General features: G+C 37.0%; 1 protein-coding gene across 3 annotated transcripts; it reads right to left on the minus strand.

The window, feature by feature from the left end:
* Positions 1 to 668: 668 nt before the first annotated feature.
* On the minus strand, positions 669 to 14,053 carry znf384a (zinc finger protein 384 a). 3 transcript variants are annotated; one of them, XM_088010471.1, is made up of 11 exons: positions 13,388 to 14,052; positions 12,103 to 12,170; positions 11,200 to 11,518; positions 8,762 to 8,884; positions 8,453 to 8,607; positions 8,296 to 8,372; positions 7,994 to 8,218; positions 5,356 to 5,523; positions 4,245 to 4,323; positions 4,004 to 4,162; positions 669 to 3,117 (listed from the first exon to the last, which is right to left on the minus strand). In XM_088010471.1, exons 2-11 carry the CDS (start codon positions 12,163 to 12,165, stop codon positions 2,722 to 2,724), a joined length of 1,764 nt encoding a protein of 587 aa, XP_087866597.1. In that variant the 5' UTR covers positions 12,166 to 12,170; positions 13,388 to 14,052; the 3' UTR covers positions 669 to 2,721. The 3 variants fall into 3 exon arrangements, with proteins under 3 accessions (XP_087866597.1, XP_087866599.1, XP_087866598.1); XM_088010473.1 differs by lacking the exon at positions 5,356 to 5,523 and adding an exon at positions 12,951 to 13,008 and having other exon boundaries at positions 13,733 to 14,047; XM_088010472.1 differs by lacking the exon at positions 12,103 to 12,170 and having other exon boundaries at positions 13,733 to 14,053.
* Between the last annotated feature and the right edge of the window lie 2,291 nt (positions 14,054 to 16,344).

A 16,344-nucleotide genomic window follows, 5' to 3' on the forward strand; every position in this document is an offset into this window, starting at 1 on the left:
TTGCAATATATGAAAGGCTGTTAAAAGCACCCTTGTTAAACGTGGCCTTTATGTACCTTTTTTGGGCAGAGAAAACAAAAACCTAACAAGTATTAGAAAAAATATATATACATATGCTAAAAAATTAGCAGACATGTTATCTCTTGAATGTTAAAAGTTGGTAACTCGACTCCAAACCTTTAACATTGTATGAATTATAAAAAATTGTCTAATCATAACTTGAACATTTAGCCAATAAATAAGAAATTTAAATATCAATATATTTTACATTTTTTAAATAAAAATTCTTAGGAATCCTATGTCTGACCTGTTTCAAATATATAATTTCAATTTTCATCCTGTAAGTACAATTCTGTGCTTAAATTGGACGCTATTTTGAATTTTGCTGACATCCAATTAGCACATAGCTAACCCATGAATTTACACATTATCACAGAGAATGAAAGAAAATATCCCAAGATACTTTCAATGCTCTTTCACACAAAAACCTGAAGAAAATATTTCATATCATTGCACTGATTATGACACATCTTATGCAAATAAATAATTGACAATTTATCATGTGAAAGTAAGAATCAAGCACAACTTAACTCTGAAATTAATCTACAAAAGTAGCAAACCCTGCAGATTGGATTTCAGCTGAATAAATCAATCATGGCCTTCAGTCATAAAGTTTTTGAATTTTATTCTCCATAAGGGAAGAAGAAACAGTCTGTTCAGATGAGTAGGAGCTTTAACTGTGCATACAGTATGTAACATAGTACAGTTAATAACTGTTTACCAGGAGCATTGCCAGGTCATTTTTTTCATAAAAAGACACAGAGACATACAAAGTTGAGTATACATGAAGACCATTGGCTTGTTGTACAGGCTGCTTGGACATTTTGATTGGATCGACAGTTTGCAGTGTCCCAGGTCACCATTTAATATCTGTCTAAACATATTAGCAGGTCAATTAGGAGTCTGAATGCAGTGGATTTATTTTACACAGCACCGCTAATTGATTTTTTTATTTTTAAAAATAAAAACAGGTTGTATTTTTTTATGATTGGCAAAACAATTTTCACTTATTTTCTACATTACTGAAAACGACTATGCCTTCATTAGCCTAGAAGAGAAAAGCATTAGTGATAATTAGTCAAAAGAGATTTAATAACTAAAGAGACTCAATTATTCAAAGTTAAATCATAAATGGTTGTATTTAAAGAAAAGCTGTAAGTCTCATTGTAACTCCTAATTATTTTCAGTACCGGACCTGGGACACAGTCTGTGGTTTGGGTGTGTTTTCATATATTCTGTACACGAGACATACTTCCCTTTTACAGATGAAAAAGTCTTTTCTATCTATTTTATGTACAGCATACTGCAATACCATAATGCCTCAGAGTGGATATACTGTGGATAACATTTGCACTACAGTTATAATGAAAGTAATAATAATATGTATGAAAAGTTCTTAAAAAAGAAAAGGTCGATAACAGTACCTGTCAGCCGTGTTTATCACACAATCATTATTTCCCATCAACCCCCTGATAAGAGCGGGGCGGGCTCTCGTCGCCCACAGGAGGAAGATTAACCGCTCCTCTTAGAATAAGAAAACAACTAAACACTTTCTTTCCGTCACGTTCATGCACTCACTCTGCTTTCTCTCTGTATGTTCCTCTGTCGGTAGAAAAATACAAACATGATTTATATATATATATAAAAAAAAGACAAACAATGACAAACATAGGCGTGAAGAACGAGCTTCATCAAGTGCTTTCTGTAGGACTCCTCCTGTCCTCCGCTCGCTCTGCTGCAGATTCCTCAGGTTCAGTACATTCTTGTTGAACTCGGTTTGTTTTTGTTCAGGACTTCAGGCTCTGAAAACAAAATGGTTCCTTCATTCTTCAATCTTCTGATGTTTAATGGTGATTTGTAAAATTAATTTATTGAAATTTAGAAGGAAAAATAACTTGCTCCCTTATTCCACTGAAATCTATATTCTGTGTTCAGATTAAATAAGTGCTCCCATTTCCATTTCATTAGGAATTTTTACCATTTATAAATGTTTATTTGTCTTTACTCTTCCTTTTTTGGCTTGTTGGAGTATTTCAAGAAGAATTTAATCTGCAAATTTACCCCTAAACTTCCAGAAAGTAGTATTATTTTTCATTTCACAGATAATTTACAGTTTTCATCTAACAGTGTTATCTCAAAGGTTGGTTTAAGACCAGATATTTGTGTGTTTTGCAGCTCAACCAAAGCATTACAGGTGAAACTTAATGCAGATTTATTTTTACCCAAATTTATGATTTCAAAGCCAAAAGTGATTTTTCCAGGTATTAGATGTGCAAACCCATTTCCACCAGCTGGAACCTGCTTTCCCACTCGTCTCGGAGGAACCTGAACTCAACACTAGGCTATCTGTGAACCAACATGGAGCCTAAAGTTGTTCCGGCTTTAAAGCTTCAGAATCAGGTGAACCAAACTGAACTTCCATCTCCTGATTGTATCGCGATATCACTCCGATCCCTTTCCAATCGTCCTTCAGAGCTACTTGACGGTGAAAATAAAAACTGGAGTCGGATGGCTGATGAGGATGGTAACAGTTTCTCCTTTCTTAGCCATGTTTCTAGTTTTGCTTTTAGAAGACTGTAAAGATGAGAGACGGTGAATCAAATGGAGCTTTTTACACTGCAGATTATTAGTCCTGTCCCAACCGGAGCCGCAGGACGCCGCCTACGAGTTCATGTGCTCCACCTGGATGGCTGACGTGGAGACGGTTAGACAGAGGTCTTTATGGGTCACCGGCAGGTCGCCAACGCTGACGGGTTTATACTGGATCTCACTGGCCGACACTGTCTTGTACTGGTGCAGATCGAAGGGGCACGGAACGACGCCCTCCGGGGGTTGCTGGGTGGGCTGGTAACTGCCCGGGGGTCCGGGGTTCTGGTTCTGGTTGGCGTTGTTTGGGTTGTTCTGGCTTTGGAGCTGACTTCCTCTGCCTCTGCCTCGACCGCGGCCCCGGCCCCGCCCCCCTGGCGTCAGGCCCTGGGCCTGCTGGGCGGCTACCGTCGCTGCCACCGTTAACGGGTCGGGGTTGTGCTTCCTCATGTGTTTCATTAAATACGTCTCCTAGAAAAAGGTAAAAAGGAAACATCATTTCTTAGTTGTACAAAATGTGTTCATTAGTTTAGCTAAGTTTTGACTGATACGGTTAGGTTTAGAACAGAATTATAGTATTTATTAATTACTACTACAAATTATTTTAGTTACTTATAAAAAATAACTTTTCTATGCTAAAGGTTTAGATGAAATATTGCTTAGATTTGAGTTTTCTGCACATCCTTCATCTCAAATTGTCTACTTTCCCTGAATTACATTCACAGACTTCTCTGTACTTTGCTTGGTCATTTTTAAAGTGCTCTAATAGTCTTTTACACAAACACTGCAAAAAACCCTTTTCCTTCTCAAAACATGTTAAAAATATAGAAAACAAGTGTTTTTCATATTACAAGTGAAAAAACCTGCCAAAGGAGACATAATTTTTTTAAATCAATATTCAATAATTAAAAAGAAAAGTTACCTGTATGTTAGTTTTGTCTTATTTCAAGTTATTTGCTCTAGAAACTTGATAAAACTACTTGGTAAGATTTTGTTTCTGCAGTGATTTTATGGCAAATTTATGTAATGTTTCAAATATGGAAACCCAAAGAACTACAAACTGGAAGACGGATGGAAGGAAGGCAGCAGGTGAAATAGGATGACAAATGATAGATGATTTAAGATCCATAGATCCAACTTTTACATCATGACACAGAATAATAAACTGGATCCAAGTATTCCTTTATAAGTGCAATTTGAAATATTGTGCAGCTCTAGAAAAGAAAAAAATCTTCCTGGCTCAAAGGTTACATTGACAATTCTCCATACATGATTCCAGCAAATACCTGGAAATATAAAGTGAGAATAATCTAATTTTTAGGTCATTGTGTAACCGTCCTCCTGTCTTAAAGCATACCGATGTGTAAGATCTGTTGCAGAGGCCGCAGGAGAACAGCTTGGCGTGTTTGACGGTGTGCGTCGACAGGTGAACCTCCAGACTGGCAGCGTCTGTGTAACCACGGTTACAGTTGTGACACTTGAAGGGCTTGTCTTTGTTGTGTTGCCGACGGTGAGACTGGGGGAAAAACACACACACACAAGAGGGGTAAGAAAGGATTTTATGAATGTGACAGGATGTCAGGAAAATGATTCCAGACCTGCAAGTTGGACAACTGAGTGAAAGCTTTTTCACAGCCAGGATGGTTACACTTGTATGGTCGGTCACCAGTGTGAATCCTGAGAGAAGAAAACATCAAATTAGTCCATTTAATATATTTATTTTGCACAAAAGTAAAGTTTAAGAGCAGGCTCCATGAAGTAGTCCTGCATACCTCTGATGACTAAATGAAAACATTCCTCATGCAATATATTATTTCTTCTTTCATCTACTTTCTCTTCCACAAAACAAATAGATCATTTCTAATCACATAGTCGAATTAAATCTTAAAATTTGCATGAAGCTGAATTCCTTCCAAATTTTCTGTAAATATATAATTCTCACAATGATTAAATAATCAACAACAAATCTTCACAAACCTGCTCCAAACATGCACAGGGTCCACACACTCTACCTACAGCAAAATTCAAGCATTTTCAGTGCAAGTTTTCTTAATTTTCACCAAATTTTTTTAGATAAAAACAATACAAGTGAACTAAAAGAGACTGTTTCAGTTCACTACGAAATCATTAATTACGTTTATTAGTAATGTCTTGTGATGTGGTAGACTAAAATATAACTACATCAATAACTTTGTTTAAAGTATAAAATATAAGCCAATCTTTATTTCAATCACACTGATCAATAAGTCATTGAAACATTAGGAATAATAAATATTCATTACATTGTAACAATCCAACCAAATCACCTTGAGGCTCAAATTAAATGATTAAAATAATATACAAACTAAGTTACCAAAAAAGCATCTAAAATGTTTCCGTTAAGTTTTCTGGCATTTCAAAATTAGGAATAATTTTGGTAATTCTCCAAACAAGAGAAGTTTAGCCTGATTTAACTTTAGACAAACTTTAGGAAAAAAATGTGTCTTTCTATTAGGTGTATGAAAATATCTGGTTTTAACTGTTAACGTTTTTCAAAATTAGGCTTTAAATCAAACGTTAGATCGCACTTTAGTACCAAAACTGTCACTTTGAATAGCTAACACTTTTAAGGACTTTACACAGAAATCAAACACTTTCCAAACCTTGAAAACACTCAATAAAATTCAAGGATTTTGTCTGGAGTAAGCCCCGCCCGGCCCCGCCCAGTACCGTGTGTGCTGCTGTAGGTGACTGAGCTGCCTGAATGTTTTCTGGCAGTAGGAGCAGGTGTAGGGCTTGGCCCCCGTGTGGATGCGGATGTGCTGGGACAGGTAGCTGGAGTTGGCAAACGACTTGGAGCAGTGGGGACACTTGTGGGGCTTGGCCTCAGTGTGGTTTCTAACACGGAAAGCCGGGATCGGAGGGGATGAAGGGGAAGGGATGGAGAGAGAGAAACACAGAGAGAGAGAGAGAGAAACAGCGAGAGACTTTTAAGCTACAGCATGACCAAACTTCCCGACGAACCGAAGATCAAATCATGCGTTAAAAGTTTAAAAGGATCTACGATCAATACTTCTGATCGCAGATCGCTACGTTTGACAGTGTGCTCTTTGTGCTGCGTCTGAGTTATGTAAACACAGAACAAACATACAGCAAGCACAGTCACGCTTTCCTTTCTCTCTCTCTCTCTCGCTCTCTCTCCATTTGGTGTGTCCTGCAGTGAGTGGGGTATGTCTGTGAACGTGAAGACGGGTGGCAGGCAGGTGGAGAACGTCATTCTGATTAAAACGGACGAACTACAGATGACATGGGAAACCCAGAGCAAAGCAGTGAGTGAAATTAAAACATGAATAAGAGAGGTGACGAGCTCAAACAGAAAATTAAACCATCTGTCGAATGATGGCAGGATGAATGAGTGAAATGTGATTTTGTTACTTGCAACCACATGCATGATTAGTAAAATATCAATTAGTTTTGATTAGTAATTAGTACCTTCTAGTTTAGCTACATTAGTCATGCACTATATCTTGTACACAGTCACTATTTAGAGCACACAAAAATAAAATCTTTCATATTCTTTTTATGTGAACCTACTAAACATGGAGAATAAAAATATTTTATATAAAAATATTTAAAATATTCTCTTTCTGAGCCATAAACATGCCTTAGTCTGCTTGTTGTTTTAGTTTTTATTTTATGAATATTAAGAACAATTGGATGTTTCTGATCTTGCTGTGTTGGGGGCAGCAACCCCTGCATTAGTTATTACATGAAGTTTCAGTTTTATTCAGATTAAACAACAATCAGTACCAAAAATCCAGTTGTCCTGTTCATCTCTGATTTAGGAAACTGACTTTCCAGTTTCCCATTATCCTATAAATTCCCAACAAGGTCAAATATTTACTTTTCCAGATGTTTTTGTCATATGGACATTAATTTAAAGTCTCTTAATTGAAAGTGAATCTCTGTGGAGAATTGGTGATGTCTGAGGAAGTTATGTAATCAAAGAGATTTTAAGACCCAACCAGGTTTAAGATTAAAGTCTTAAATATTCTTGGTATTTTTCAGAGGTCAGGATTGAGGTCAGTGGGTTCAGTGTCAGCTTTGATATTTGTTGTTTTGTTTATCCTCTCTTAATGCAGCTGTTCTAAAGAAAAAAAATATTATAAAATTATAGAATCAGGTCTGAGCCATGGACATAACCAAAAACCAACTTCAACTGTCTTTACTCTGAGGATCCAAGGCTGCAAACCTTATGATGAATATATCATCAAAGTGCAGAGTTTAGATTGCTAATTACTGATAGGCATGAAATGTTGCCCAACATGTTTGAGGCATTATAAAACCAAACTTTGCAGTCCTGAGTGATATTCAGAAGATGCAAAGATGTTAAAAATGCTTCAGATACCAGAGTTTAGAAAGACGGGAGGAAGAAAAATGTGAGTTTATCGCAACAGATACTGTCACTGTAATATTTCCCAAAATGTAAAAGTAAAAGTAATGTAAAAGTGAGTTTCTAATGTTGTGCAGAGTTTCTTTTACTGCTACAATTTAATTAAATGCTTAGTAAGACGCCCAGAGATTTGACTATTATTTGCTCCAATACAGTAACTCCACTAAATTTTCTTTTAACAATATGAACTAGAGACGACTATCAAAGGTAGGAGATGTTTCTGCTGACCATTGTGGTCTTTTTTTGGTCTCTACATGACCTGAACTGAACAGAAAACAAAAAAAAAAATCACTGACCAGCAACAATGTCATTTATCTGCTGGGAATGTTCTTGAATTTTGCATGAGAGCCATTTCAGCTGATCTGATACATCAGAGCATGTAAGATAGTCACTGAGTTAATGTTAATTCCACTAAATGCAGAAGAAAAGAAGCATTGCTGTTTACTCTGGATGATCATGCAAGAAATGTGACAAAATGCATGGATGAAATGAGAATTCAAGCACACTTCCTCCAGTCCAGCATCACAAAATGTCTATTTTTTTATCTTTGATGCATTTACAGGATGCCGTTTGTGAGGAGATGAAAGGAACAGACTGAGATATCTTGTTGGGAAACACAGACCTGATCGGGGACAGATCAAGGCATGCAAAGCAGGAACATACGACTGCTGCATGACAGCACAGTTTTCACCTCCATAACATGAACAATCCAGTCATAATTAGATCTATTATGACCTTTAAACATGATTTGACTGTGCATAAAGAGCTCAACACTGTCAACACTCGTCCAAACGACCCCCAGCTGACTGACTACCCCCATTACTCCTAACAGAGGTTCATGCTCAAACTGAAAAAGCAGAGATAACGAGCACAAACAGTCAGAAGCTGCAGAGCCAGCCCGGCCCCGCCCAGTACCGTGTGTGCTGCTGGAGGTGACTGAGCTGCCTGAATGTTTTCTGGCAGTAGGTGCAGGAGTAGGGCTTGGCCCCGCTGTGGATGCGGATGTGCTGGGACAGGTAGCTGGAGTTGGCAAACGACTTGGAGCAGTGGGGGCACTTGTGGGGCTTGGCCTCAGTGTGGGACTTAGCGTGAATCTGCATGTCAGACTTGCTGAAGAACGTCACTGCACACATCCGACATCTGTGGAAAAAAAGGTTAAAAAATGTAAAAATGAGCTACAAACTGATTAGGCTTCTCCAATCTAAGCACCTCAGTACCTGTAGGACTTTGGTCCGTCTTTACTGGTATGATCATCCTCATCATTTGACAGGTCATATGGGTCAGCAGAGTGATGCTGTGACGCATAAAGAGTAAAATATGAGGGTTAAAGGGATATTATGATGCATTATTTACATGACAAAGTAAGCAGCTCACCTGTCCACCAGCAGCAAGATGGGCTAAGATTAAAGCATCACTTCCTGGAGGGAGAATCCCACCAACTCTGCCCATCATCTGTTTGCTCTTCCTGCCTCGCTTCGATGGTGTCGGCATGACAACGGCTGGAGGAACAGCACCATCCTCTTTCTTATCTGGAAGAAAAGAAACTGGAGGTTTCATTCACTCTACATTTGCATGTAAATCATCTAAATGTTTAATTACAAAATGAAATAACAAATATGAGATAAACTATAACAACAACAGAAAGGAAATCAATGCTAACATCTGAGCCCTGCTGGGTTTTACCTGTGTTTGAGGGGTGCACTGCAGACACTATCATGGTGGTGGCAGTGGGGGGTCCAGTTACAAACGACTGTGTGGAGGCAGTCGGAACCAGTGTGCCTTGTGGGGTGGTGATCACTAACCCCGCTGAGAGGAGAAACAAACTGTGAAACCGGCAGGCCAACATGTTTCACCACAGCTGAACATTTCTCACATGTGGAGAAGAGACAGAAAATGTCTTTTTCTACACTGCAGGTGTCCAGAGCTGAGACAGGCGGTTCGCTCTAAGGAAACAATGCATCATTCTGTTGATTGTTGAAGTGACGAGATGATTAAAAATAAAAAAATTACAACTTTTCTTCACACAAATCTGTTCCAGATCTCAGATTAAGCTGTGAAGGAATTCTCAGACAGTGATAATCCTTCAGATTGGGTAAATATTATATTTACATCAATGCATGGCATTTAGTGCAGCACAAAAAGGATGGTTCTTGTAAGTCAAACTCTAAACTACTGGAGAGATGCATTCATAGATTACCCTTCTTTGAATGTTTCCAAACATTGGAACTGTGAGTTTAGAATTTATAGAAATGATCCGCCATTTTCTTTTTGTTAATTTCAGTTTTTATATGTAACTTAATTTAATTCCGTCAAATTACAGAATTTTACTGGACGATAAATTGTCCAGGAAAAAAAAATGCGGTAAATGATAATATTATTTTGACATAATTTTCAAGTAAAATATTTATTATGGAGGGAAGTGGAAGATACTTTAAATATCCAAAATAAAACATAAAAACAATAGAATGGAAATAAAAACCACACACAACTGAAACCATAAATTAAATATATTTTGAAGTCTCTATAAAAGTAAAACTGTCCTTCTAAAAATATGAATCATCAAAATGGAAATAACCGAGCTCATTTTAATTTATTTTGAGATTAAATGATTAATTTCTTACTGCGACTGATTTATTTATGCTATCACTGCTTTATACTTTGTCTTTGTTTATAAATTTGTTAGCGTTGCCTTCGTAACTGGAACATTCTTGACTGTAGTCCATATTTAAATTTTTCATTGCATTCCTATATTTTGCCACTGCAATGTAATAGCTATTTGGTTTATGTAAAGCACTTTGCATCACCAAACGATAAGCTATAAAAATAAAATGGCCTTGTCCATGAACATAAATGTGACTATAGGCTGCTCCTTCTCCTAAAACTCTGTTTTGGTTCATGATGTCATGTGTGTTTTGATCAGGCCTAAACAATATATTAGAAATATATAGTCACAGCAAGAACAATATGTGTAATATTAATAACAGAAAGAACTGTTTGGAATGCAGTGGGTCCTCTAAATATGAATGCATTCTGAAGATGAACTTTTCCAAATAAGGAGGCAGCAGGACAGCATTCGCTCCATGAGCTGCTGGTGCATCAGTGAACTTTCTGCATTTATTTTTAAAGTGTAAGCTTGTAGGTAGTAAAGCTCCTGTTTCTTAGCAGTTTTATCCGATGCTATTAATCTTGGCATCTCTGGTTGTGGCCCCAGTGCAGCTCTGGGATAAAAACTCACCACTTTATTTCCCTCAAGTCAAACTGGAAGTGGTTTCACAAATAACCTTAAAAACTATAAAAACTTAAGTCAATAAAAGATAAAAAAAAAAAAAACCTTGCTCTTACTCATCTCCATCATGTCAAAAAGGTAACTGTTCCAGGTAAAAGACATGATGTCTTTATTATTCATTGTTTCATTATTTCACTGTACAAGGATCCTATCAATATTATACTTCAGAATTAATGATGATGATACACAGAATGACTGTCAATTTGAGCTTCCAAGAAACAAACTGCCTGTTCAAAATAATTACATTTCTATTCATAGGTTTAACTCAATTAGCTCAATACTATTTCACGTATCATGCAAAGTATATATTCAGTCTGTTAGACTGAATGTAGCCACGCCCAACACTGATAAAAGCCTCAAAGGTCACAAAAAGTGTTGGGATTTAATAATAATAATTATGGATGGGCATTTATCCTATCGTTTAACATTTACTGTGATAAATATCTTATCATGATAAGAAATATGATTTATTGTTGTTACAATAAATTCCAATTAATTATATTTAAAACCTCCCAAAATGATCTGTAATGTTGGAATTTTTAGTTTTACAGTTTTTTCACTGTTTTTAATGAACATATCTATAAATATGAAAATATGTGTGCAGTTTAGTGATATAAATGCAGTCACACACATACAATTACCTAAAAAAATTATTTATAAATAATTCATATCGTCCATTTTATTATGGCAATAGCACTACAAAATATTGTGATAAAACTTTAAGGTCATATCGCCCAATCCTAATAATAATATAGCTCATTTTCTAATATCATTCTGCCTTTTAATATCACCAAAAATTCTCATTATCATTAATTTCATTAATTATTTTTCTGACCTGCAGTCATGATCCCAGTGGAGGGAACAGGAACCACCGTGACGTTCTGGGAGGTGTGCGACTGGTGTAGATGTCCCCCTACTCCACTCAAGTTCCCGCTGTTTCCCCCTCCTCCGCCGGAAGTATTCCCACCTCCTTCCTGTTTGGGGACCACCCGCACCCCTGTCCCTGGATCCACCGAACCCGGGATGGCGAGCACAGCTGTGGGGTAGTGAGGGGACGAGGTGGAAGACGCAGAAGAGTGAGGGAAGGGAGGCGCGTTGGCCTTATCTGGACCCAGCTGCTCCTTTGCCTTGTTCAGGAACATGGCGTTCTCAATCTAGACAGAGGTGTAAAGTGTAAAGGGTGGAGAAATAAAGGGTGGGATGTTGAAGGTAAAATGGTGCATGAGGGAGACAGAGAGGGAGAGTAGTGAAGGAAGAGAAAGAATTAAGAAGGATGTACAATGACAAAAAAATGGGGTAAAAGATATGTGAAAAAGGCAGAAAATGAAAAAAGTGTTAAGTATGAGGATGAGAAGAATGATTGAGAAGAAAAAAGAGAATGGATGAGGTTTTGAAATGTGACAGGACAAGAGGAGAGTGAAATGAATGAGTGAACAGTGGGATTAGTGAAGAGAAAGAAGAGAATAAAATGATGGGAGGAAAGAGAATACGAAGGCATGGTGAGATGCAAAAAGTAAAAGAAAAACAGAAACAAAGAGAAAATAAAGAGATAAAAGAGGAGAGGGACAGGAGTGATCATGTGATCAAGCAAATGCATCACCAGACATTACAAAAAAAAAACTTCACTGTGCGCTTAAATTCATCAACAGAATCCTTAAAGCAGCTCTATAAACAAAGTGATAATCCCATTAAAGCCATGTTCATTTCAAGACATTTCCAACAATAAGGTTGTCTCTACCTGTCCTTGTACAGTGGGGACGGGAGACCAAAAGTATGATGAGTTGAAATGGGAATCGTCCATTATTTCTGTAATTAAAAAGCAACACACTTAGAAAACACCTGTCCTTCCCCTCTTCACTGATGTCTTTTCTTTCTGTGTTACATAAACAGAGACCATGCATGGCTGCTGTATTTTGTCATCTCAGCTTGTTTCCTTTCAATGCATCCTCTTCTCTAAAGCATGACACACGCAACACTTAAGGCTTCCAGAAACTCTTGAATTTAAGGTGTGTCTTGAAGAAAGAAAATGGAAACACTCCATGTCTTTTTTTTTTAAATCAAACTGTAATATTTTAAACTGAGGATGTGAAAGGAATCAGGCAGAGATGTTCATCCCAGGCAGGGATGGAGACAGAAAAGCAAGCATGAAGATTAGCCTGTTGTCATGTTTACCAGCACAGCCCATGCACTTTAATCTCTTTCAAAAAATGTGTTGCTGTGACCAAAAATACAAACTTGAACAAGTTTTGATTGAAATTAAATTTGCATGTTTGTAAAAGCGCACATTTTTTTAAATTGGTAAAACAATGTTATCTTATCCACTAAATTTTTTTGCAACATGTCACATTATTGCCCAGTGTCGCTATGCATTTGCATGTTATTTTGCACATAATTCCTGCAGGGAAGTTAGTTTTGGAATTGAGATGCCATGCATAGTCATTTGTTGCCTCCATTCGCACCTCACAAAAAGGCATGCAAGCAGTTACATGTTAGTAAAGCTCAACTTGTTGGTTATAAAAGAAATAACTTTGAAGTAGACTTGTGAAGCCCATGAAAAATAGACCCCACCAAAACAGACCCTGGCACCTTTCATGCAGCACAGCTCAGGGTATGTTTGCTTTTCATGTGACTCCTCCAATCTCTGCTGCAGCCAATGAATAATGAGGAAAAAAATCCACAAAGTCAAATTAATTCGTCCCTCACATGCTCTATTTAACCCACACCTCCGCTTTAAAAACAGATGGGCCGTCGCATCGGTGCATTAAAGTCAACGTTTCAGTGCTCTGAGAGCCATTTTTAACGACAGGGACAAGCTGGCTCTAAAACTGTGGTGCAGCTAGCGGCGGGCTAACGTTAGCAGTGACTGAGGAAAGCTTGCAGAAATAAAATCGGTTGTAAGCTGTCATAAAATCGGAAGGCATGTTGGGAGGCTCGGGTGTGTTTTGCTGCAAGCTAAGCGGGCTGCCGTCCGCAGCTGAGGCTGTTGTCTGAGCGTCACACAAACATGGCTAACGCTAACTTGCCTCCATTAATTTTCTCCTTTTGTTCGTTGGCTTGTTCACTCAAGCTAAAACTGGAGGCCTGCGTGTGTTCAAGCGCTTAACCTGCGAACACAAACATCCTCAGTCCCTACGCCTCCATTCCTCACTCCCTGCTCATCTCGCTCAGAGAAAATAAAAAAAGAAAAAAAAAAGTGTCGAATAAAAAAAAAAAAAAAAAAAAACAAGACAGAAAAAAACGTCGACGCCGTAGCCTCTGTTGGAGACGCAGCTTCATGCAGACTTCCGGCGACGGGGACGACGGTGCTCTCAGACACACTGAAAATAACAATGCATTTACAACCGAATTACAACCCCAGAGTTAATTACCGGTGAACTGGACTCCCTTTCAACCCCCCCGAAGCTTCCTCGGGACGGGACAGTTGAGAAACTTTGTCCAAATCCACCCCTCAAAGCTCTCAGATATGCCTTTTTTTTCCTTCGTTTTTTTCTCTTTTTTTCCCTCCAGTTCTTTTCTCATTAGCAAAGCCGCACAATTTAACGGTGTCGGTTCCGGTCACCTCTTTCAAAATAAAAACCACAACCATAATCTACATACGATTCATATATTCCATCTAAATGGTCCTTATCCATATGTTCAGTGTTTAATTTTTGTTACCTTAAATCATTCGTGTTTATAAATAAATATTTTAAATAAGTGACCTAATTTAACAGTAGAATAAATTATTTTCACAACAAAACTGTCACTTCCGGTATTAAACTGATTCTAGCTTGTTATTTTGACAAAACTGATAAATGTTTAGACAGTGTTTCCGGTCTGTCTTTATTCCGTTTTTCTGCAGGACTTTGTGTAATATTGTAATATATAACCTGAGTAATATTGTAATATATAACCTAATATATCGTTTAGCGTTAAAGGGTCCGGGTTATAAAAATACTGAACCACTCATCTCTTTCTTGATGGATTATTATTTAATGCTATCTATCTATCTATCTATCTATCTATGCAAAACTGACACACTCCTTGTTTAACTCACTAAAACTGATCTATTATGCATCAGATAATAAATCAGGAGACGCAGCTTCATGCAGTCTTCCGGCATGAAGCTGTATGAAGCGGCATGAAGAACAAAAAATCAGATTTTTTGTTCTTTTAAGTTAATTGACCAACAGTGATCCTTGTATCAGAACATCTATTTGTGTTTTTATGGTGAAAGCTTTGATGAAATTATAAACCACAAAAATATTAATAATAAATAATATTTGAGTTTAACAGAGTTATGGAGTTGAGCTGAAAACAATGGAAAGTAGAATATTCAATTATAGAAAAGTTAATGAAAATAAAATCTTCAAAATTAAACAAAAGCTTTAAGAGACTGACTTGAGACTTGATTGATTTCCTTTTGAAATTTATTGAGCATATTGGATACAGAACAGTACATTTTATTAAAACACAAAACGCCAACAATGCCCGACAGTGATAATATTCACCAAGGTGTTAATATCAACACTGCCAGAGCTTCATATACAAGAGAACTTTAATAAACTCACTATAGATTTAATACATTTATAATCATAGAGCTTATCTTTGTTAAGGTTAGTAGAGTTATCTATAGTTAACCTGTGAAACAGATTATGCTACATGGACACTGTTTTATCAAATATATTCTGCATAAATTACATATAATCCACATGTAGTGTCTCTTCTAACACAGCAGATGAACATTTCCATGGTGACGGTCGCCTGCTGTGTCCCAGCTACAAACATACACTGTCTCTAAGAATACAATACAATACAATTCAAGTGTAATAGGTGGTGATGCATGCATAAAAACAGCAGTGGTTGTCTTCAGATACATAAATTATACCACTTAAAAGCCATTTCAGTACATATGGCTGCAGTGTAACCAGCAGTGCAGAGTTTATACACAACTAAAGAAGCAGCGGGGTCAGAGGGGAAAGAGAAGAGGCAGCAACACTTGGAATACGTTTTACCTACAGCTCTATAAATGATACATAAATGACACAAATACAAATAAATACTGTAAAATGGCTAGAAGCATCTTCACAGGTTAAGCTCACCTGTGAAGCATTGAAATCATAAACCAATGAAGTGTTTCATGCAACCGGTCCAATACTTGAGGTAGAGGCTGGCAGCGAGACAGGTTTATGATTTAAGGCATGTTAGGATATTTTTTGTGATTAAAGTTAACATCAGTGTTTTCTAGATACAGAGGAGTTAAAACAATAAGATGTAATTCCCCCCATTAGGGTAAATAAAGTCTTTTCGAATTTTAAGGTATTTTTAAAAATATGCATGCAACCGTCCTGAAAAAACTATTAAATATAGTGTAAATTACAGAATCATTAAAGGAACCAATCAAGACTACCAATTCTCATAAAGTTGTGTCACATCTGGACCAGATTTAGCAGATATTTCCTCCTGTTGTTCAGAGTCTGGGATTCAGATCTCTACTACTTTAAAATACAGTTAATTTTATAATCCCCAAGTAGTATTTTATCTTCTAAAATGTCATATTTTTCTCCAGAATTCAACTGTTTGAAAGATGCTATAGAAATTTACCAAAAAATCCCAATAGGAACCCACCCTGTTAGGCTTAGACTCTGTCAAACCTGAGACCTGCTGAAAGCTTGAGATTGTCAAGTAAAAAATTAACCTGTTTAATTGATGCACTTCAACCACAATCCAGAGTCTAAAAATCATGCTTCATGTAATTTGCAATGGTTTGTGTTTCATTTTCAGAAGTGCTCTGAGGACAGCATGTTTTCAGTGCAATTACTGGTTCGCTTTAAGCAAATCTCTCCTAACTAATCATGCTTGAAAATTAAACAACTGAAGTGCAGAAAACACAAAAAACATAAGCATAACAAACTTTATCTTACTTTATATATTACCTGTCATTTCTAAATAGTTTATGCTGTTTAAAAAACTAAAATGTGTAAAAAAATCATTGTCAGAC

This window comes from Poecilia mexicana, unplaced genomic scaffold (assembly GCF_051168715.1).
Source record: "Poecilia mexicana isolate PSO_F unplaced genomic scaffold, ASM5116871v1 scaffold_11, whole genome shotgun sequence".
Taxonomy (NCBI): Eukaryota; Metazoa; Chordata; class Actinopteri; order Cyprinodontiformes; family Poeciliidae; genus Poecilia; species Poecilia mexicana.

Excerpts from the sequence above, each read along its gene's own strand:
- znf384a (XM_088010471.1), bottom strand. The coding sequence starts at position 12,165 with ATGGACGATTCCCATTTCAACTCATCATACTTTTGGTCTCCCGTCCCC. Across the intron at positions 8,219-8,295 it reads GACGGACCAAAGTCCTACAG|ATGTCGGATGTGTGCAGTGA; the intron begins GTACTGAGGTGC and ends TTTTTTCCACAG. Across the intron at positions 4,163-4,244 it reads CTCAGTTGTCCAACTTGCAG|TCTCACCGTCGGCAACACAA; the intron begins GTCTGGAATCAT and ends TTTTTCCCCCAG.